Source organism: Gymnoscopelus braueri (genome assembly GCF_963280865.1).
Source record: "Gymnoscopelus braueri genome assembly, chromosome: 7".
Classification (NCBI taxonomy): Eukaryota; Metazoa; Chordata; class Actinopteri; order Myctophiformes; family Myctophidae; genus Gymnoscopelus; species Gymnoscopelus braueri.
Window position 1 is genome coordinate 28,307,943 of NC_137608.1, and position 24,089 is coordinate 28,332,031.

The 24,089-nt window shown below is 41.5% G+C and overlaps 1 protein-coding gene across 1 annotated transcript; it reads left to right on the forward strand.

Moving 5' to 3' along the window:
• The first annotated feature begins 1,474 nt into the window (after positions 1–1,474).
• Positions 1,475–23,240, forward strand: LOC308088345 (excitatory amino acid transporter 1-like). Its single transcript, XM_080432759.1, has 10 exons — positions 1,475–1,597; positions 3,374–3,723; positions 5,137–5,274; positions 15,790–15,994; positions 16,320–16,362; positions 16,849–17,117; positions 17,751–17,984; positions 18,757–18,951; positions 19,409–19,543; positions 20,869–23,240. The coding sequence occupies exons 2-10, from the start codon at positions 3,540–3,542 to the stop codon at positions 21,074–21,076; spliced, it is 1,611 nt and encodes a 536-aa protein (XP_080288885.1). The 5' UTR covers positions 1,475–1,597; positions 3,374–3,539; the 3' UTR covers positions 21,077–23,240.
• The last annotated feature ends 849 nt before the right edge of the window (positions 23,241–24,089 follow it).

The following is a 24,089-nucleotide window of genomic DNA, read 5'->3' on the forward strand; positions in this document are numbered from 1 at the left end:
TATGTGTCGCTTCTTTTGGGCTTGTTTTCCTAGACCTGGTTGCTTGTTTCTCTCACAATACTCTGGCAACACCGCCCCCACCAACTCCAACTCCAACTCCAAACACCACGTGTAGTAGTAACTTAGTAACAGCCTGATTTATGCTTCGTCGCACGGTGGTCACGTTTCAAAATCTACAAGCCAACGGCTCGCATCGCGACGCGTTGTGGCTTGTGGGCTTGTAGATTGGCTATTTTTGGCGCACGGGTCAAGCGGTAGACTTTCTTTTTCTCTTCATTATGCACCCACCGCCTCCATTCTCTCACTCACTGGCTCTTTCATTCTGCCCCCCCCCCCCCTCTCTCTCTCTCTCTCTCTCTCTCTCTCTCTCTCTCTCTCTCTCTCTCTCTCAGTCTCAGTGGTGTACAATTATTTGACAGCTTGCCTTGTAACTGTTACTAGTTACTTTGCAGATTTAGATTATTATCACAAAACATACATTAACCACTTCAGCCCTATACACATTTCACCCATTTGGAAATAGCAGATTTACAAGCTCACAATGCGTTGCGACGAGGCCATTGTGAGCTTGTAGATCTGCTATTTTCAAAAGAATATTATACCTTTGAAAACTCGTGAAATTGGACATATTCTGCATAATTGAGTACTAGGCTACTTTCTACTTATCGTCGCCTTGCTAAACTAATGGCCTAAGTCATTTTTTTTTGTTTTTCAGGAAAAAAAAAAAAAATGATCCAAAACAAAACTATATGATATTTCTTAATCATTTCACCCAAAATGTTTATAACAAATTATGACTATTTAAATAGAAATAACACTGTCTGTCAGTTATGTAACATAAGAGATTTAAATAGGTTTAAATATGATTAAATCTGACTTAGGCCAAAAAAAAGCAAAAATGTTTTCAAAATGGCCTAAATCAGTAAATAATTTGGCTTAGGTCACAAAACCATGCTGACTTAGGCCAAAAAAATAGCCTATTTTGGCCTAAGTCACACTAGGGAGTTAGGCCATTATACTAAAAGGGGAGTGAACAGCATGATCCTTTTCAATTAGGAGTTGGGCGATTTTACCAGAGGTGGCCAGTGTCATGAGGAGCTGAGCTGACTTGAGCAAAAATATATTTTCCTCAAAAAATGACTTAGGCCATTAGTTTAGCAAGCAAGGTGACGTTATGATACTTTAAGTATTTTGATGCCAAACGTACATTTTGAATTCCGGACTTTTACTTGTAGAGTATTTCTACGTTGCAGTATTGATACTTTTAAAAAATGTGAGTATTTCTTCCACCACTGCTTTCATTCCGTCCTCTCTCTCTCTCTCTCTCTCTCTCTCTCTCTCTCTCTCTCTCGTTTCGCCCCTCTCCCCCCCCCTCCCTCCCCACACACAGACACACCCCTCTATTCCTCTCTCTCTCTCTCTCTCTCTCTCTCTCCCTCCCTCTCGCATTCAGTCCAGTGCTGGTGGAGTGGTCGCACCAACAAGCAGCAGTTTAAAGAGCTCCTCTGTTTCCCGTTAGACGAGGATTTTAAGCCCACAATCTAGCCCTTGAACGCGGAGAAATTACATGGGAAGTTAATGCTCGAGTAAAAAAAAGGTAAAGGAACAACTTTTCCCTTATGTTAACTTTTGTTCAACTTTTTATTTATTTATTGTGTGTGTGTGTGTGTGTGTGTGTGTGTGTGTGTGTGTGTGCGTGCCTGCGTGCGTGCGTGTGCACGCGCGCGCGTGTGTGTATGCGTGTGTGTGTGTGTGTGTGTGTGTGTGTGTGTGTGTGTGTGTGTGTGTGTGTGTGTGTGTGTGTGTGTGTGTGTGTGTGTGTGCGTGCATAGAATCATATTACTATGATACTATCCAACGTGTCCACATGTGGAGGGAGCAGGCAGCATAATGAGGAAGTCTCTCTAAGACTAGTGTTCCTTTGTGTACACTGTCAAATCCTCAGTGTTCTTTTTTTCACCTTGAGTTTGAGAGTGTAGGATGCACATAATAACCAAAAGGATCCATTTGTGTAAAGCATGTTCAATTTGTACAATTTCTAAGTTACAAATGGATAAAAGCCGATTGAATGCCAATTTATTTGCCAAAATGTGTTTGGTGGTTTGGCAAGGTCAAGTGTCATGACATGTGTTCTATTTGTGGAATGCTTGAATGATTTTTATTTGATTTTTTTAACAGCAAAATCAGACATTCAGTCAAATGGCAAATGCATATTATGCTTCTGGACACTGAGTATTTGAAGCTTAATTGTTTTTAATATATTGCAGAGGCCAACTAGATCATTTACTTTATTAGGTGTGCTAACCCAGGACATTATTTGATGGATTTCACATATAAATAAGTTTCTCTCAATTTTTCCTGTGTAACACACCTGGATTTGAACTCAGGTCTGCATAACTAAACCAAATATCTACTGCTCAGCAAAGGAGAATCCCTGTTTAGCCAAGGGAGATATCAGGCTTCTGGTCTTCAGGGACTACTCTCAACTCGATTGAAAGAGGATTTTTAAAGCACATTTAAAAAGACCAAGGTCAACCAAAGTTCTATACAGGATAAGGGGCATATGGGTGCCAGGCTCAACTATAATCAAAGACCAGAGAAAATAAATAGGTCTTTAGAGATTAGAAAATGTCTATGGACTGGGCAGGTCTGATGTGGAGTGGCAGCACTCTGCCACTAGTAGGCTACTCTGCTAACACCTGTACGGTGGTGGTGGAAGAAGAAGAAGTCAAAGTAGCTGCACAATGTAGAAATACTCTGTTACAAGTAAAAGTCCTGCACATTTTTTGTTTTGTAGGCTACAAAGGTGTTGGCATCAAAATCACAGTAACTAACAAAAAAGTAGGCTACTCATTATGCAGAATGGCCCGTTTCACAATCATATTATTGGATTGTATTTAGTAATTTATTAATGAGTTCATTACTTTAATGTTGCACATTAAAGGTGGGGCTGATTTTAATTATTTGATGTGCTGCTTTTACTGTAGCTTAAGCTATAATAATACATCACCATTTACCATTGCATGTTTTGTATTCATAATATAAATGACAAAATAAGCAAAGCTGTCAAATAATTGTTGTAAAAAGAACAATGGTTGCCTACCGCCTGAGATGTGGTAGGGTAGAAGTATAAAGTATCACATGGAAATACTCAGGTAATGCAAAAGTACCTCAAAACTGTGCTCCACCACTGAAACTGTATGTATATGTATGTTTTAAGATATTAATACATACTTAAGAACTTTGTATAAATGCTGGTTATTATATGCCATATAGTTTACATTCTTACAAAAAACAACTGCATGTAGTTTATTTTGTATTTATTTATGATTACTTACCTGTCATTGTCTCTTTCCTCTCATCTTCCAACAAGTAAAACAGAGTGAAGAGAAGAGAACGAAAGGGCAACAGGTACCAAAACCGGGGACTTGAAACCTTCAAGGTTCTCCAACACAGCAGGAGTGGTGTGAAAGTACAAACTTTTGCTGAAGGAGAACCCGTATTAAACGCATCCTGGTCTACCTGCCCCAGCAGCAGCCATGACTCAGAGTAACGGGGAGAACCCGCAGCGGCCGCGCAGTAACCTCCGTCAGATCCGGGATGGCATCCAATTCCGCTCACTAAAGGCCAAGAAGAGAGTGGAGAGCATCACTAAAGATGATGTACAGGGATGCTTCAAGAGAAATGCTTTTGTGATCTTCACCGTTTTAGCTGTTGTTATTGGTGAGTTTAAAGTTTTGACGTGAAGATAGATTGTTCTGTGTGTGTGTGTGTGTGTGTGTGTGTGTGTGTGTGTGTGTGTGTGTGTGTGTGTGTGTGTGTGTGTGTGTGTGTGTGTGTGTGTGTGTGTGTGTGTGTGTGTGTGTGTATATATATATATACATATATACTATATATATATAGATATATAAATAGATAGATATATATATAATGGGAGAGAGAGAGAGAGTATATATACACTGATTAAACAGTAAAATAACATATTGCATCTTATTGCACTCTCTCCTCTCCCATCATTCAACCCTTTGTCTGTCACAGTCTTGTAGATGTAGAACAATCTGTCAATCTGGGTTGACGACCCATTCCAACAGGAAGGAAGGAAGGAAGAAGGAATAGAATAGATTCAAAGGATCAGCGTGTAGAGCAGTATAGGTATCTTAGATGAATTGAACAGAGTGGCCCTTATCTGAGACCCTGGTCTAAGCTGACCCGTGACACCTAGCCATTAACCTCTGACCTTGCCCAGTAGGAGGTGGGCCAGGCCCACCCAGTTCTTCACCCCGAGGCCCTGGTGGAATTACACACTGCCAAAAAAAGAATCAAATGATTGATTGTCAACTTTAGGATTTAGTTGGCCTCTGGGTCAGCCACCTGGGCTGGCATGTCGGAGCGTCACTGATTCTATGAACCAACTGCATTTGTTTGGAAAGACTTTCAATGACACTGGAACAAAAGACACACATTTTATAGAATTTAAGCAAGGGCCATTTGGGTTACCCCAAACTATAGAACAGTCATTTTAATTCAAGCTAGTTTTCATGGCTGAAAAGACATGTTAGCTTTCTTGTGCCCACCAACTGGCAAGTGAATTGATTGATGCCTTTATCAGCTTAGACAATGGTGCTCTGACTGATAAGACTATAATCAAACAAGCTTAGCCATCAAAGTTCAATGGGGTTGAATATTGAATATTATAGGTGTGATCTTTACGTCAAATGTAATGATATGACAGAAGAAATGTACACAGCTACTGTTTATGATGATGACTGTATTAAGAGAACACACCCTCTTGTGTCATTGTGAAATTTTGCACTTCTGGCAGTTCTACATGTACCAACACAATGTTAGCGTTGGGTATTGAAATTAGGTTCCAAGTAAGTATATACAGTATATATACAATTTCTGGGTACCATGTACCCATACAGCACATAAGTGTATGGGGAATTTGGGAAATGGCAAAACAACTAGGTAACCAACAACTATATTGGGATACAAAGTGGGAAAATAAATAATAATAATAAATACATCTAAAATAAATAGATGAATAAATAACTTTATTAATTAAAATAAATTCCGGTTTTCAGCTTTAACATAACATATTTACATATTGACTTAACATTTGCTTTAACCCTGTAGGTATAATGCTGGGGTTTGCCTTGCGGCCATATAACATGTCCTACCGTGAGATGAAGTACTTCTCCTTCCCTGGAGAGCTGCTGATGAGAATGCTTCAGATGTTGGTGCTTCCCCTGCTGGTTTCCAGTCTCATCACAGGTATGGATGAGGAGGACACACTGGGCTCAGCCACCATGCTGGGTGTGGGTGTGGGCTGTGGGGTCAATTCCCAGCTGCATGCACAGTAAAATCCTAGTTCCATTTGTGCACTCTTCTGAGTTGAATTACAACAGGATTTTAATGTGTACATGTAGCACATTTGTGTTAATTTACAGTAGCCTGTAGTACAGTATAGTAGTCGTGGTACTTAAAATGGTACTTAAAATGGTACTTAAATAGCAAGTTAATTGTTGAATTTAACCACTTAAACCCTATATGCTTTCTTAACTGGAGTCCCCCTGGGCTCTGCAGAAGTAGCATCTATAAGAGGTGTTGTGTGTGTGTGTGTGTGTGTGTGTGTGTGTGTGTGTGTGTGTGTGTGTGTGTGTGTGTGTGTGTGTGTGTGTGTGTGTGTGTGTGTGTGTGTGTGTGTGTGTGTGTGTGTGTGTTGGTGTGTGTGTGTGTGTGTGTTGGTGTGTGTTGGTGTGTGTGCGCGTTTCAATGTTGTAGTGCTCCTTCAGCAGCCGCTGCTTCTAAATTTCTGCGCTTTTCGCAGATAGTTCTGTCTTCTTTCACTTTCTCCACGCCGTTTGGTGCTCCCCCAAATTTGGTGCCCAAATTTGGTGCCCTCTGCTTCAGCCTGGATAAGCCAGGCCTGGTCACAGCCTCGCCACATGAAGTCCAATTATAGCCACACTATTCCTGTGTGGATCCCAAGATCCACATTTGATCACTGCACTTCATCACTGCACTTTATTTTTTATCTTGTTTTATCTTATTTTATTTTATCTTATTTTAGTTTGGTGTAGAACACTTTGTAACCTTGTTTTGATACAGCAAGTGCTTTATAAACAGAGTTATTATTATGTGCAGGGCAGTTTCTGGTCCATATCTAACATTGGTTATCCATGAGCATGGGTCAGCCATGGTTCAGTCTGCCATGTTTGTTGTTGCACTATTCTCCAGTGCCTCTGGCAGCAGTGTGTCTGTCTCAAGTGTTTATTCAGCCGACACTAAGTGTTGGGTTTGGGCCCACAAGTGGATGAAGTTAAGATGACTTCACATGAGAGCGAAGGGGGAGAGCAAAAGTGTATGAGAGAGAAAGACAGAGTGAGGGAAAGGTAAAGAGACGTCCTCTATATCAGGTTAAGTCTCATTTATTTTCCATCACACGGTGATGTTGTGCGCGATGTGATTGAAAATGTCATGTGATGGAGAAAAATGCAGGCTTTTACAGTAGATTTCTTATTAAACAGTTATAGGTCTCAGTCCAATGTAATTTCAAGGTCTCAGGCTTATTGGTTCAAAATACCAGTCCAACTTTAACTTTGTAGCGTGCTTAAGTTAATTGGTAAATAAGGGTAATTTGATATACAGGCCTGATCCGCTCTTCTAATGTATCAAGAGACTACTTGTTTGTCACTCGGTCACACATCTGAATCTTTAAGCCTAGCATACACACTTAAGTGTTATGAAAAAGCTCAAAGGTCAAACGTCATGCCATACAGTAACTGTAAACCCTAATTTATACTTAGTTGTGTTCCGGTGTCGCACATCGAACCGATCTACAAGCTCAAAATGCATCCTGCTGCAACATGACGTGCAACCAATTATTACTCGGGCTTAATCCTTACTGTTTAAAATATTGTGTAGGATTTCAGCAGGTGTTTACCATAGCAGTATAGTCACCGTAGAGACTGTGTCTTTGAGGAACTTGAAGCCATGATGTTGTTCTTGTCTACTACTGGACAGATGTTGACAGAAGTATTCCATTCATCATACTTTCATGCTTGGTTAATCCATTTACGGCGGAAGTCCCACAGGTTTTTGAACTGGAAGATATACAGGCAGGATGTTGAATGTCCAATCACAGCGGCTGATAGCAGTGACTGACAGGGTAGGTGGGACACAGTGATTGATAGTCCCATGGGCCAATCCGTTTGTGAAATGACACAGATCTGATGTCCAATAATAACCTGCTTTGTAGTCTGCAGTAGCTTGTAGCATCAACATCTCCTCTGACATCATGTCACATGACAGGAGATAGCACATGTAGAAGCCAACAAAGGCACTGTTCTCTGGTCAAAACAGTTCTTGCTGTGTGTGTGTGCGCGCACATGCACGCGTTCGTGTGCGTATGCGAGTGCGTGTGTGCCAGGCAGTCAGCCTGGATGACACTGCTGCTCCCTCCCAAAATCACAAGTAGACATTATCAACAGTTTAAAGTGTCTTCACACAAAAAAGTGGCATCAAATACACAGCATGCTGACATGATTTCCATGTCAGATTATATGACATTACTGTAATCCTTTTTTACGGCAAAATGAATATCAGCCCAACATGTGCATTTGTGTGGCTGTTAAGTGCAAGCATACTGAATATGGATGTAGTTCCACACGCGATAGAAATAGCTGCAACCACCAAATTAAACAACCTTCGACTCAATCATTAACATTTACGAGAAAGATTCCTTCGAAACCAGAAGGCTCTCAAATGTAGATGCATCGTCACACTTCTGAGTTTTGTTTTGTTTGCCGGCTTTGATTCAATCATAGGTAATAATTTGACAAAATCCCTTTTCCGAGCCTCGTCATGAAGTTATACGCTTACAAAGTTATGTGGTAAAACATAATCGAATGGTTGGACAGAAGTAATGTTGATCAATTGTTCAATTTGTACAGCGCTATTGCTTTGTTTAGCATAGAGATGTATACACAATGTGTCTCTGCTTTGGAGTTTCCATGAGGGTCACATCCAACTTCACCCAGGATTGAGCTTAACCACTTGAACCCCAGCATCCATATTCTGGGGGGAACATTAGCTAAAAAATAGCAGATCTACAAGTTCACGCGTCACATTGCAACGCGTTGTGAGCTTGTAGATCGGCTATTCTATGAGACAGAAAACAGCGAAGTACAGTTGCAACCCAGGTCTATTTTTTCTAAGAATACAGGGTTATCCTAACTGAGATCAGAGCTTCCCCAGATGGCCGTTGAATGGAGAGAGAAAGAGAGAGCCCAAATGACGTCATTCCACAAAGAATGAATCAGGGATACAGATAGAGGGGAAGTGATGGAGAAAGGAGGGGGAAGTGGGAACGGCAGGTAGTAGAGTCAAATGAGTACACAGGAAAATCCTCAGTGTTCATTTATCCATTTGCAACTCCGAGAGTGTACAAATGTAACCAAATGGACCCGTAATTCTCAGAGTTAAATTAACAATGAGGACTTTACTGTGTAGAGAGGAGAAGAAAAGACAGAGTAGAGAAGGAGCCAGAGAGAGGAGGCAAGACAGGCTGAAGTGGATTGAGCAAGATGAGTGGTGTTTTCAGGGGATTTAAAGAAATGAATGGAAACCCTCACTGTAAAACATTTGACCCACAGTCCCTCTGTTCACTAAACATTTGAATGAAGATGTAAAATAACTTGTAATAAGTTGTTCACCGCAGCACTTTTGGAATATGAGCAAATTTCATCAAAGGCCAAATGTGGTTACAGATCCCATGTGGTCATCATCTGTGGCCAATCAGATCAATGCTAGAGTGAAATGGGGTCAGGGGTCACTGTAACCATGCATGTATATGGCAACAACAATAGAGCCTTTATACTGTACCACTGAGGACATGAAACAGAACGCTTTCACTAAATAAGAAACAAATTGCCATGTGGGCATCACAAAGGTATCATCCGAATTGTTTTGTACAATTCCGGTCAAAAACGTGTTACAAACGTATCATCTGGATTTGACCACACATTGTTGTATACAAATCCCTGAAGTAGATTTTTTTTAAAAATATTATTGATCAATAGTCAATAGAGTTTTGGAAGAAGTGGCTGTTAAAATAGGAACATGGAAGTTTGTTTGTGTGTGTGTGTGTGTGTGTGTGTGTGTGTGTGTGTGTGTGTGTGTGTGTGTGTGTGTGTGTGTGTGTGTGTGTGTGTGTGTGTGTGTGTGTGTGTGTGTGTGTGTGTGTGTGTGTGTGTGTTGTTTGTGTGTGCGCACGCCAGCCAGTCTGGATGACACGGTTCCTCCCTCTTGAAATTACAAGCAGATATTATCAACTGGATGAAGTGGCTGTCAAAATAAGAAAATGGAAGTTAGGGGTTATTATTACGTTACTTAAATAACCGACATTTAAAATACTAATACAGAAAATGATTCACTTGCATGAGTGCGTATGCGTGTGCATGTGAGTTTGTGTGTGTGTGTGTGTGTGTGTGTGTGTGTGTGTGTTATTTAGATGTTATGTGCTAATATAGAAAATGATTCACTTGTGTGAGTGCGTGCGTGTGTGTGTGTGTGTGTGTGTGTGTGTGTGTGTGTGTGTGTGTGTGTGTGTTTAAAATGCTAATATAGAAAATGATTCACTTGTGAAAGCTACTGTCCTGTATTATAGTGAGTCCGCTCACTACTAGCACAGGGCAGGCTCAACTATTACGCAATGTTTATTGGCCAGTATACTGCATTTTCTGAACATCTGCAAAAGGCATCCTCGCAGCAGTAGACTTTTGGCTTATTAAACTGCTGCACGGGTTGATTTACAAGCTGTTAGGGGAAATCCCCATCATTTTTCCTTTCTTTCATCATTTTTGGGTGACATGATGACCTCAGTTATTACTGCCCCACCATGAGGCATTGGTACATTGCTATAGGTACAGTACAGACATGTGGTCTGTATGTACATGTGTGTTTACTCTATCATAGCATCGGAAACAGTCACCGCCCACCTAGAGGATTCAAGTAAAAGACCTGGAATTACTATTTGTTTCATTTGGGGAGTATGTAATGTCACCAAAAGAGATTTCGGAGGCTTCTAGTAAATAGTTTCAGGAAGAAAGAGTAGTGTTTATGCTTAACTAAGAGCGTAGTGACTATAAGTAGCACATGTGTCAGAGCCTAAGAACTCATTATGCTAAGCTTGTGTGACTTCTGTCCTTTACATGTGGCCCTGCATGAAGTGCAAAAGCCGATGTGTCCCAACTGAACTGCCTTTTTATCCAAGTGTGTCAGTTGGAGGAACTTTGAACCTTTCTCTTTGTTACTGTTACTGTTACTGTTCAGCTCAAATCAGTGGTGCAGAAAGTTGGAGCAGGGTTCAGGGACAGACAGACAGACAGACAGACAGACAGACATGCGGGAAAACCGAAGTTTGAAATCAATATATCTGGGTGGGAAGCCAGAGAGGTTGATAGAGTGGTAGTTTGTATGGTGTGAATGAGTGCAGCAGAGGGAGAGAGAGGGAGACAGGGCGATATAAAGAGAGAGAGAGAGAGAGAGAGAGAGAGAGAGAGAGAGAGAGAGAGAGAGAGAGAGAGAGAGAGAGAGAGAGAGCGAGAGAGAGAGAGAGAGAGAGAGAGAGAGAGAGAGAGAGAAAAGTTAGTAAGGGAGAGTGAGGCAGGGGGAAAGAGGGAGATAGAGAGAGAAAGAGGGAGAAAGAGGGAGAAAGGGTGAGGCAGGGAGATAGAAAGAGGCAGAGAGTGAGGCAGGGCCTGGGGAGAGAGAAAGAGAGAGCAGCTGATCCAGTGAAATGGATAAAACCCTAGGGGCCCCTTGAACTGTTCTCCATCCACCACCCCACCTCTTACATTATCTCTCAATCTCTCTCTCTCTCTCTCTCTCTCTCTATCTGTGTCTCTCTCTCTGTCTCTCTCTTTCTCCCTCTCACACGCATGCACACACACGCACGCACGCACACACACATACACACACACACATTGTTTCTCTCAATCTCTTTCTCACCACCCCTCCCCAGTGCTGCCCACTCACCCTGAAGTTTCTGCAAAAGCCATATTGTCTGCAGGCTTTTCCTTAGCAGAGATGAGAAGGGCACCGCAGAAAGTTTATAGACCTGGGGAGGGGCTGTGTGGGAAGAGTGGATGCAGGGAGATGGGAGAGGAGGACAATTAAGAGAGTCAGAAGGGGTGCTTGAAGGGGAGATAAGGAGATACAGGCGATGAGAAGGGGTAAGGAGAAAAAGAGGAAGACGGAGGAGTAATACGAATCCTTGACTACAGTGTGATCAAGTGATTGGGTGCCCTCCCAAACCTCCCCTTGATGTACACCTCCATCCACTACCCATGGTTTAATCATTTAATCAACTTATAAGCACAGCGTTTCAGAATCAGAGCCGTTGTTGGTAGATTATATACATTAACGACTATAACGTCTGCATTTATTTCACACAATACCAAGACAAATTTGATTGACGACGTAACCGATCGCAGTCACAGAAGCTCCAGTAATTGAGCACTTTCTTTCACTGAGCGACATAAAGGCTTATAATAGTAATAATAGTATGCTAAAGTTGGATAACCCACTCAGTTGTTGTCAGTTCAGTTCAGTTGTATTTATTTATAGTGCAACATCACCCCAAGGGGCGTCTCTGTACACTTCACAACAAGTCATACAACAAAACACAGTAGCAAAGAATACCCAGTCAACATTCTAAAGTTACAAAGCTCACTTCATAACGTAATTTCACTCTCTCTCCCTTTATCCCATTTTCTCTATCTCTTTCTCACGCACGCACGCACGCACGCACGCACGCACGCACGCACGCACGCACGCACGCACGCACGCACGCACGCACGCACAGAGTCACACACGCACGCACACACACACACACACACACACACACACACACACACAGGCACACGTCACTTCCACCCAGCCAAAGGGAGGACAGCATAGCTAATGTAAATGATTGGGGCGTGGTTTGCAAAATACATACATTACATACTATTGAACACCATGTTATCACTCATGCTGTCAGATTGAGTAATCAGATTAAACTAAACAGTGTCCGAGACACAGCAGAATTGTCGCCTCCAGGCAGAGTCTTTGAAAACTGAGGAGTCATTGTTTGCCTTGCAGCAGTGAATGTTTGATCTTAAACGTGCCCCCTCTCACGGGTTCTGTGTCCCCGTTTGTCAGACTTCCATCCATAGTACATTTTGCCTGATGAACATTCCCCATACAAGACAGAAAGTAATTTTCTCCTCCTCTCTCTTGAGTTTTTGCCTCTCTCCCCTTCTTTTGAGTGGATGGAATCGGTGAGGCTGCATCTGCAGTTGCCCGGACAACGGTCTGAGGTTCATTGTGTCCATGCGAGGCAGACCAAAGTCAACAAGTTTTCCCAGGGCTGTCAGAAAAGGAATAGGAGTGAGGGAGGAGAGGACTGGGGGGGTGGGGGCATCTATGAAAGAGGACTAAAGCAATAACATCACTATGTAAGAAAAAAGAGAGCGAATTAGGAAGGGGGGGTGGGGGCTGAGTAGGGTGGCAGGTTGAAACAAGAGGTGAAGATGGAGGGGTCATGTCGAGAGGAGGTGAAGGGTTTGCGGAGAGAGACGGAAGGCTGGAGGATTGAGGAGGGGGAGTATAGCTGGATGAAAAGAGAGGTGGATACAGACTGGGTTCCTGGGCTTATTGAGACAAGAGGAACAAAGAGAGGGCCAAACAGGGGGCAGTGGTGCGCATACATGCACGTCCACACGTGCACACACACACACACACGCGCGCCCACACGTGCACACACACACACACACACACACACACACACACACACACACACAAAAGGACCAAATGTCCCCACACAAGTATACAAGTATAGTATAATTAGTTAAAAAGACAGTTGTGAGACCATTTTCCTGGTCCTCACTAGAGAGAAATGGTTGTTTTATGGTTAAACAAGATTAGGAGATTTAGGCTTACAATTGGGAAAAGATTCAGGTTGGGGTTAGGATTAGGATTAGGCATTTAGAGAGGTTAGGTTTGGGGGTTAGAGCCGTACTCTGAATAATAGCAGATCTACAAACTCAAAACGCATTGTGAGCTTGTAGATCTGCAATTGTTTGGCAATTTTCATTTTGCTGTCCTAAAATGCTGTCAAATGTTGATGTCCTCACAAGTATAGTAATACACACACACACATACATACACACACACAGACACACACACACACACACACACACACACACACACACACACACACACACACACACACACACACACACACACACACACACACACACACACACACACACACACACACACACACACACACACACACACACACACGCACGCATGTACATACACTCATACGTGTGGGGACAGACACCAAATCAAAGTGCCACACATGAAAGGAGCACATACATCTCCTGTTGCACAAAGCGTCTTTGGTTTGTGCAGCTCTGAATGAAGATAATAGGCCATAATAGGGCCTGACACTTTGAAAATACGACACTACACGCCATGGCTATTGAATATTGTCAGTTTTCAAGGCACCCCGTTGCAATTTTCTTTATGGTGTCTTTTTGATGTTGTTAGGGATGGAGGAGGGGTTCTCGGACTCACTGGTGTGTTGTGACCTTGTTAAAGTTCATGCTGGCAGTTGGAGTCTTTCTTGACTGTGGTTTTCAAAGTTTTAACAGATAACCCACATTTTCAAAACAGAGAACTTTTGTGTACAAGCCTAAACAGACTTTGTGGGTTATTGTGAAGGTCCATCTAATAAAGTTGACCGTATTTGTAGCCAGTTAAACTACCAGACCACTATCCTTGTTTTTTTCTTCAATCAACAGTTATTTCTCCGCAGTTTTTGGGCAACGATTTTGCAGAATGCAAAGAAGTAGTAAGCAGAGGATAGCCATGTTGTATAAAAACTGTTATCTAATTCTGCTGTTTTGTATCTCCCAATTAACCACTTAAACCTATTTGACTGGTGTCTAGTCTTGGTCCCGTTGTTTTTTCCCTCAACACCAAATCTCTACACCAACAAAATTGCAGATCTACAAGATCACAATGCCTCGCAATGTGACTTGTGAGCTTGGTGAGCCCCAAATGTGTTTTAAAGTGAAATTCCCCTTTGGCTAATCATCAAATCTTAAGAGGGTGCAGATCTTGTCTTTTTTCCATCACATTCTTGCCATTTCTCTGTCTGATTATATACTCTGATACTCTGATCCCTCTCTGTCTCTCTGTATGTGTGTGTGCCTATTCACAATACACATCTACCGTAAAGCTGCCCCCCCCCCCCCGGGTGCTATAGCGGTTGTTTTCCCACCACTAAAGGTCAGAGAGTCTGATAGTGTTTCTTCCTCTGAGGCTGTTCGCTTTTGTTCTTGTTGACGCATGGACAGATAATCCCGATGGGTATTCATGTTGGTACGAGCACCAATAATTGCTGCACCTTTTCCCAGGCTTTGCACCTTTTTCAACTGTAGAGTCAGTGTAGAGGAAGTGTATGTTGCATGTAAGTCACGGGACAGCATGACTAAAGATGACCTAGAATCCCGCCCCCCCCTCTGTTGAAAATAACACAGAACTGTAAACATTGAGTACCTAATTCGAAGCAGATCCTTCAAAACTGTCAAAGACGGGCCATCTTTGACAGTTAACAAATGACAGAGTGAATGAATAGTTAACCAAATGAATGAATGTTCCATACATGACTTTGCCTGCTCGTCTGACTCCACCAACAGATGGAGGGACGATAGTCTACTCTACATCATGGATCTCCAACAGAGGGTCCGGGACCCCTAGAGGGTCCGCAGAGTTACTAAAGGAGGGCCGGCAAATCTTTGAGTGATAGATTTCTTCTTTTTTTTTTTACAATACCCACTTCAACCCTCCCTATTCTGGGGGGAAACATTCGCAGAAAATAGCCGATCTACAAGCTCACAACGCGCTGCAGCCAGTTATTTACGGCGAGGAGGTTTGGTGTCGGCCAGGGAAAAAAGAGCAGACCAAGTACAGAGCCAGAGGTCAAGTTTACTAAGTATTGAGGTTTTAAGTGGTTAAATATATGAAAATAAACATTAACCCGAATCCAGTATATTAATATAAAAGATCACATAGTTTATGAAGTTATCTAATCTTTGAAAAGGTTATACAATATGTTGTGGCGGGGGTCCCTGCTTCACCTCTCTCTCAGCTAAGGGGTCCTCAGTCTGAAAAACATTGAAGACCCCTGTTCTGCATGCTTGCTGCATTGCTGTTGTCCTGCTGTCCTCAATAGGAATTATTTGCAGTAGCGGACAGAAACTCCAGAAATGCTTTAAATATCGGTTGCTCTTTTGTGTCTATTCCTGTTTCCTTGAATGACTCTACCTATTGATCAAATATAGACCCTCCTTGTTCCTTTGCAGCCAGTGCTGCTGTATGAGTGCCTTATTATGGGGGGCTATTGAAAACGTTATAGCCATTTAAATAGTTTGGCTCTGATGAAGAGTTACCATGTGTCAAAATATTGATTGATTTGCATTTGTTATTGTGCAACTGAGTAAACTACAACTACCTAATGGGTAGAGGTTGACATCAACCATTCCATGAATATGGTCTTGATTTAAGCATGGATGATTAAAATGTATGGCTTTGTAATACAGTGTGCATCTGCAGTATTTGCTCATAGCAGGGGGTAATGATTCTAAAGGCTGCAGTAATAACATACATATAGTAGAGAGAGACAGAGGAAGTGTGGGGTTAACCCTGTAGTGCTGTGTACCTCCTCTCCAGGTATGGCTTCACTGGACAGCCGTGCGTCGGGTAAGATGGGCCTCAGAGCGGTGGTGTACTACACTACCACCACCGTCATTGCTGTGTTCATCGGTATCGTCATGGTGCTCGTCATCCACCCTGGGAAAGGATCTAAAGATGAGTTCAAAAATCAGCAGAAGGTGGAGCGGATCAGCGCTGCTGATGCCTTCTTGGACCTCATCAGGTACACAGATACACACACACACTCACAGAGATGTACGCACGCACATGCACGCAAATACCACGTATACACACACACACACACACACACACACACACACACACACACACACACACACACACACACACACACACACACACACACACACACACACACACACACACACACACACACACACACCCTCTGAAAATTATATTTCCAGGACAGTTAGTATACAATATATATATATATATACTGTATATTGATATAAAAACAAAAGAGGTAAATTTGTTAAGTAAGCGATTTGCTAAACCTAATAAAGTTGTTTTGTTATTATTCTCTATTACAGAAACATGTTTCCTCCTAACATTGTGCAAGCATGCACCCAACAGGTAACTCTATATGTCCACATGTTCTTTTTCACTTCACTTTCCACTCTCTTCATGTTTTTTTTGGATCATTGTTTGCTAGGCTTGCCACCTGATAGCTTAATTTATGTGCCAAATCTGCCAGCCAAGATGCTTTCATTTCCACTTACTCGTGTAATCTCTTTTTAGGCATAAGTGTGTATGTAACTGGCAGGATTGTGACATTTAGTATATCGGGTGGTTAAAAAAGACTTTCTTCCTCTCTCTCTTGTTGATCTTATTGTGAAATATGTACAGTACCCCTTCTATGATAATATAGTAATTACGCAATTATGCATTTTATAGTTTAAAGCTGTGAAATGTTTTTCACAATTAGCCTCAATGTCCATGTGGAGTGTGCTTATATTAAAACTTTGTTAACCTGACATTAATCCAGAAACCCAACACAACAGATACTGACCTAGCTAGGAATGGCTCATTTTAACACCATCCTTTCTCCCTTAAATTCAGTTCAAGACACAGTATGGCAAGAGAGTGATCCAATTGAGTGTCACAGTGAACGACACGTTGCTTACGCTAAACGGCAGCCAACAGCTAACACGCGAGGAGGTGATCCCAATTCCAGGACATGTGAATGGAGTGAATGCTCTGGGCCTGGTCGTCTTCTCCATGACCTTTGGTCTGATCATTGGGAACATGAAGGAGCAGGGGCGACCTTTAAGAGACTTCTTTGACTGTCTCAACGAAGCCATAATGAGACTGGTCGCTGTCATAATGTGGTGAGTAGAAGAGGGGAGGGATTAACCACATGAACCCTAGTGTCCCTATTCTGGGGGCGAACATTCGGCAAAATTAGCAGCTCAAAACGCGTCACATTGCAATGCTCAAGGTATATACTGTAGGGTTTAAGTGGATGTTGGATGAATCAATGGACAGATGGGTGGATGGAGTAAATGATGAGGAAGGGCGAAAAGTAGAAAACGAAGAGAAGGTGAAATATGTTGATTGATGTACAAAGATACTATCTGTGAGGGGAAAGCAACACTTGAATGAAAAAGGGCACTGCGTCAGGCACCCGGAACTAGTGGCAAGCAAACTGACACTATGGGAGCCAACCCAGGGCAAAGCCAGGAAAGGCACGAAGCACACCACCTACGTAGATGCACTGCGGCGCGACAGCTTAGCCAACAACACTGTAGAGCTCAAGAACCTGATGTTAGATAGGAGAGTGTGGAGGGCAGCGATTCAGGAATCCCGAGTTGTTGTTGTCTAGACCGCACTCTCGCATCGCATCGAATAAAAAGAAATGTAAAAAGTTAAATAAGTATGAAAATAAATAAATACAAATAAATCAGTGATTGAACAAATGATCGCAACCTGACAAAAAGCCATCTCAACACCCTAACCCCCAGGTATGCACCCATTGGTATCCTGTTCCTGATTGCTGGTAAAATTGTGGAGATGGAGGACATCTCGGCCATGGGCGGGCAGCTGGGCATGTACACAGTGACCGTCATTTGTGGCCTGTCTATCCATGCCATCATTGTTCTGCCAACTCTCTACTTCGTCGTCACAAGGAAGAACCCCTTTGTCTTCATCGGAGGGATACTTCAGGCACTCATCACTGCCCTGGGGACATCATCCAGGTAAGAGGTTGGCTCAAATGTCACCATGTGAAGTCCAGACTATAGTATATCAACAGCTCATGCACTGGCATGGAACCAGCCTTTTATAGAACCACGGTGCACTCTTGGTCTAGAAAGAATTCTCGTCCAATTTTGACCCAGGGTCACTGAATGTGATTGTCCATTTTGTTGAAACCTAATGTGTTTGTTATTGTTGTAGACCTTGGTATGCAGTCAGACTGTAGACTTCTGATGAAAATAAAACTCTTGAATTCGAGTCATTAGTTGATTGACTAATTGACTGAAAAAGCCAAAATTTTACATTGTGGTACTGTTCATCATTAAACCTTTAAGACTGGGAAAGCATCTGTGTCATTTTAGATTTTAGCTAAAAAGCATTATTTTATACATTGGCTATTAAAAAATTGCAGATATACAACCTCATAGCGTGTCACTTTGTGCCGCACTACGAGCGTGTAGATATGCTATTTTTTCCCCCTTTTTTTCGTGAAAATTTGTGCACATTTTTAACTCAAATCTTTGCTTCTCACAAAATATTTTGAGATGGGGGTCTGCAGCCAAATACACATTATTCTTGGGCTCCTTGACATGGAAACGTTTGAGCACCACTGATATAGTAGGTTTTTCAGAAAACTGTGAGGATTTAGAAGACATTTGTAGAATCGACCTCAGGTCTTAATTTATGTCTCACTGTATTCTGTGATTCTCTGCACCCCTCCCCCTTCACTTTTTCTCTTTGGCTCTCTTCCGTTAACCTGCAATCCTCTCTCAGTTCTGCTACACTGCCCATCACCTTTAAGTGCCTGGAAGAAAATAACAAGGTGGATAAGCGTGTGACCCGCTTTGTGCTTCCCGTTGGTGCTACCATTAACATGGATGGCACAGCCCTGTATGAAGCCCTGGCAGCCATCTTTATTGCTCAGGTCAACAATTATGACCTCAGCTTTGGACAGATTCTCACTATCAGGTTTGCATACTTTTGTTCCTTAACAATGTTCACAAATTCCTTTCACTATATTATAGCATGTTTTAGCGTGATTATTTGTTTCCAAACTGAAATGACCCCAAAAGGTTTCCTGGGGTTGATTATTACTGTCTTATGTGGGTTATTTGCCAAGATTTCACTAGGGCTACTTATTATACAGTAACATATTTGTGTTTAGTACTTTATTCCTTTCCAGATATTAACCACTTAAACCCTATAATTAGTTGACCAGACTCCCCCAGAGCTCTATACTAGGCCCCCTCCGGTTTTAGTTTTACGCTTTGCCTAAAATAGCCAATCTACAAGCTCACAAAGTGTCGTGTTGTGAGCTTGTAGATCTGCTATTTTCGCCGAATGTTTGTCCCAGAATAGGGACACTAGGGTTCATATGGTTAAGACGTACCATTCATTTTTGTCTTCCTTTGCTCTTGTTCACCAGTATTACAGCCACTGCCGCTAGTATTGGAGCAGCTGGAATCCCTCAGGCTGGACTGGTCACGATGGTGATAGTGTTGACCTCTGTAGGCCTTCCTACAGATGACATCTCACTCATTATTGCTGTGGATTGGTTCCTGTAAGTACTGGCTGCATGTCTGAATTCTAAAGGGCTGTCCACATGGCCTTATACAATCTTCCCAGAAGGAGTATATTGTTTAGTTATGAAAGGATTGCAAAGGGATTTTTATAATTGAAAACCCAGGTTGAGAATCAAAGCTGGGATAAAATGTGATTCCATGAAATATGACCTGTTCTTAATAATTATTGTTACTATAACATACAGTGTGGGAATGTTGTCCTGTGAGAAAGTTTCATTCTAAATCCTCACATCAGGTTGCATTCTGTTATTGCATTTCAAGACTACTGGTAGAAGAGCTGTCAAGGACATACTATTGTATGAGTTCTATCAAATTCCAGCGAAGTTTCTTAGGGGCTGGGCCAAGTCGGCGATCAGCAAGTTCTTAGAGTTGGTTACAGATTCACTCCCCTCGCATTCCATGTCCCTCAATCCATCTGTTTCTGATTCTGTCTGCATCTTACTGCATTGGAGAGATCTACTGCCTCCAATCTACTGACCACGTTGTTTCATGTGGTTTTATAATTGCTTGGAACCATTAAAAATATACCTCAGGTATTCTGTGGATTACATTCAGTGGAAATCATCTTAGATGCTGATAGTTTTGTAAATACCCAACACATGTTTTCAGTTTGCAAAGCCTGCTGCGGAAATGTTAATTTCTTGTATGCAGACTTGATTGGTTGACTATAGGGTTTAGGGTGCTTACTCTGACCTTGCACTTTGTATGTCTCTCAGAGAATGCTTAAATCATAATTGTCATACAAAGCCAGTTTTATGCATGGACACATACAGTGCATGGATGGCAAACTCCTTTAGTGGATTACTGCTGTAAACTTCATTTTACTCTGATGAAGGAGCATTATGTCATTATGTCTGTATTTTTTATTACTAATATACCTCTGCGGCAATAAAAAATCCACCCAAACTTTATAAGAAACCAGACGCAAGCCTAAATTCCTCCTCTTCACTCCTTAATTAGCCCTTTCTCTACTCCTTATTTAGAACTTTGCTTCTGCCTATGCGGCGGATTCTGTCAATGCTTTTCAATGGGATTCGCGGATTTCCGGATTTCTCTTGAAAAGCATTGGGAGAGTCTGCCTTCATAGGTAGAATAAAAGTGCGGTGTGACCGTGCAGAAAAACAAACTCTAGATTTTCAGAACTTAGCAGGCTGACTGATGCTATGAACATTTGTGATGGCTGAAAAAAGAGTTTCAATGACAATGAAGAAAAGGAAAGAAAGTTAGTTATTTCCAAGGGAATTATCACCACAATCAATATTCCAAGAGACATAGCTAGATCATCTCCTCTTCTCTCTTCCAGGGACCGATTGCGCACCACCACCAATGTTCTTGGAGACTCCATCGGTGCAGGTATCGTGGAACATCTGTCCCGCCATGAGCTACAGAAGAAGGATCCAGAAGTGGGCAACTCAGTGGTGGAGGAGACAGACAAGAAGCCGTACCAGCTTATTTGTCAAGAAAATGAATATGAGAACGAGAAGCCTGCGGACAGCGAGACCAAGATGTAGAGGGAGGATTTTCTAAGTGGTTCTATACATTGTTCGGAAAAAATGCTGTGTTGAACCATTTTCTGAACATGTCTATTCCAGACGTCAGAGCTTACAGTACCTAGCAAAATGTCTGGGTTAATAGAAAATAGTTAGAATCTTTTTCATGAATGACCTGAAATGGTTCTGTGTTGTGTCGTGTTGTCAGCTAGGCATACAAAGGGTCTATATGCATGCCATAGGGTGGCAGCAGTTGTTTACTATTGAGCATGAACTATTCTATGTAGATCCTGGTGGTCCATGGTCTGTCTGTGTGCTATATCTAACTCCTCACAAAACTATTATGTGTAACCTCCCAGTATTGCTGGCAGGGCTGATTCTGTAAGCAATAGTAGAGTACAGCACATACCAAGTAGCCTGACACTCACCCTGAATTTTCATTTTGTTTCACTCCATTATTCAGTCTGAAAGCCCTCCCAGTGCAGCCGTTTTCTGAGATGGGGGCGTGGCCAAAGTGGGACTCTTTGGCGATTGGTTTATACTGGATTATCCCGATCCCGATTGGGCCATGCCGCCGGGTAGATTTTCAACCGAGAAAACCCCGCCTTCTATAGTGTCACCAGACCCTGTATGCGAGGCTAGTGATTCAGGGGCTGGAGCCAGGCTACATACCAAGCACTGTCCTGTACAATTTGGTGATACAGATAGCATTGATTGATTGATTGAATATTTTATTAGGCAAAAAATGTAAACAGCACAATTACAATTATAATACTTAGTCTAAAAGGTCCGTCCAATAAAGTCCTTGCGGTCTTGTTTCCATTGGGGTCCTTGGTATTTATAATAAAACATAAAATAGAATTGATTGACATGGTGGCACTGGCACTAGATAGGAGTTGGATAATCATGCACATGGGTCAGGGTTGCCAGGCAAACTGCTTTGGGGAAAAGAAGGGCTCTCTTTTTACAAGTCTGTATCATGGCTTTATCCAGAATGTTTTTTTGCGTTTGGTTTTCATGTATTCTTTGACAGAATTATCTTGTTTTGTTTTAATAGTTTAATAGTTCACATTAGGGGTTAATTGTTTCATCAATAATATTTTCTTGACAAGATATTATGATTTGTTCCTCATACCAATCACAATGGCTGATAAACCAAAACAGCTCAGCCAAGTTGCTTAATATTGAAAGAGTTTGTACGAGAGACATATTTGTCCAATTACCAAAATAATTTGAACTGTCCATAACCATTTCTAATGACACATTGACCAAAAAAAAAAAAAAAGTAATCACCAAAATCTAAATCTCAAATTCCTGCATGTTGGTTTTTGTAAAGAAAAAAGACAAAATAAAGAATTGCCAAATCCTGTTTCGAAAAGAGTATAGCAGCAATGTATAATACTTGCTGAGGAGTGCACTGTCCCTTGACTCACTGCACTAAGCTCTTAACGGAAACACACCCTCTAACATGGCCATGGATGGAGGTCAAATAATATTGTTGATGCATTCTTGTAGTCAGTTCACATGTTTTATCATTTCTTTCAATTAGAAAAAAAGAAAAAAAGAAAAGAAAAAAAGCCTGTTTGGGCCATTAAATTTTCCTAAATTAGTTTTAGCTTGACTAAATCTAATTGAAGCTGATGTAGTTGATAAATAATTGTATATGGTTTAATATGAATTAATCCTGTTCAAGCTCAATTTTGAAAGTATTGTTCCTAGGTGAACTAATTCATTTATTTTCTTTGATAGACATGGCTTTGTATAGAATATGTTGCTGAATATATTTATATAGAGAACTGTAGATATGTGTGTACGTTAACTGTAGATTTAAATGTAAAATTGACTTGAGAATGTCCTTTGTGAAGATGCTGTAAAAACCTTCCTTTTGAACTTGAGAACCAAACTAACAATCCTCTCATTTCCTTTTACAAAGGCAATATTGGCTGGTTTAATGGACGAAATGCTATATTCTACAAACACTTGAGAAAATGTGATAGTTCCCTTGTTTACAGTTGCTGGTATAGTTTTTTATATGACTTTCTCTGGTGAATTTACACACACACACACACACACACACACACACACACACACACACACACACACACACACACACACACACACACACACACACACACACACACACACACACACACACACACACACATGCTACATGACATGAATAGTTTTTTCCACCCCTTGTATAGATTTTTTTTTAATAAAATGAAAATCAAATGTCTGTGTATCTATTATGAATATCTCTGCTGTCGGGCAGAAACCAGCTAACTCCAACATTTTCATTTTTCAGGAAATGAAAAAACAACAAAAAGTGGAGTTAGGAGGTTTTCTCCATCATTGATAAGAACAGCTGAATGGACCTCCAAGCTCACAATGAGGATGGAGGTCAAAAAAGGGTGTGGAGCCTGGAGTTAGCAAACCAACACACAGACATAAAGGGTGTTCAATAGTACTGATTTATGAAAAAAGCTGAAAAGTTAGCTGTTTTTTGCCAGACAGCGACGATATATGATAAGGTTTTTGGATTAAATATGACTTATATTTTGACAGATGTGATGAATAGACAGTATTAGACATTTATAGGCAGGTCCATTCAACCCTTACTTCTCAACACATTTTGTTTTGTTTAGCTATAGCAGTGTGGTTCTCAAATTGGGGTCCAGGGACTTTCAGGGTTCTTCAAGGGGGTCCAAATTGACCCTTACAGATCTGAATGTAACTCTGACAGTGTATAAATGGAACATTTGAACACTCTCAGAGTTATGGTGGTCCTTAAAATAAATCAATAAAACATTTGAGAACCACTGAGCTATTGCATAGTGTGCAAAAGAAGCAAGACTAATGGGGAATTATTAGTACTACCACAGTCTTATTCTGTTCACAACCAATATGCTCTTATAACAGCTGGAGGTTCAGTGCCTTGCTCCAGGGCACATTTATAAATGTTGTTCAGGGTGAATGCCTCCTATTTTCCTCCCCAACCCAAATTATAACAGGGACTTGGGCCAAGTCTTCTCCA

Coding starts and splice junctions, on each gene's coding strand:
- LOC308088345 (XM_080432759.1), top strand. CDS start 3,540: ATGACTCAGAGTAACGGGGAGAACCCGCAGCGGCCGCGCAGTAACCTC. Junction 17,985..18,756: donor GCCCTGGGGACATCATCCAG/GTAAGAGGTTGG, acceptor ATCCTCTCTCAG/TTCTGCTACACTGCCCATCA. Junction 18,952..19,408: donor GGACAGATTCTCACTATCAG/GTTTGCATACTT, acceptor CTTGTTCACCAG/TATTACAGCCACTGCCGCTA.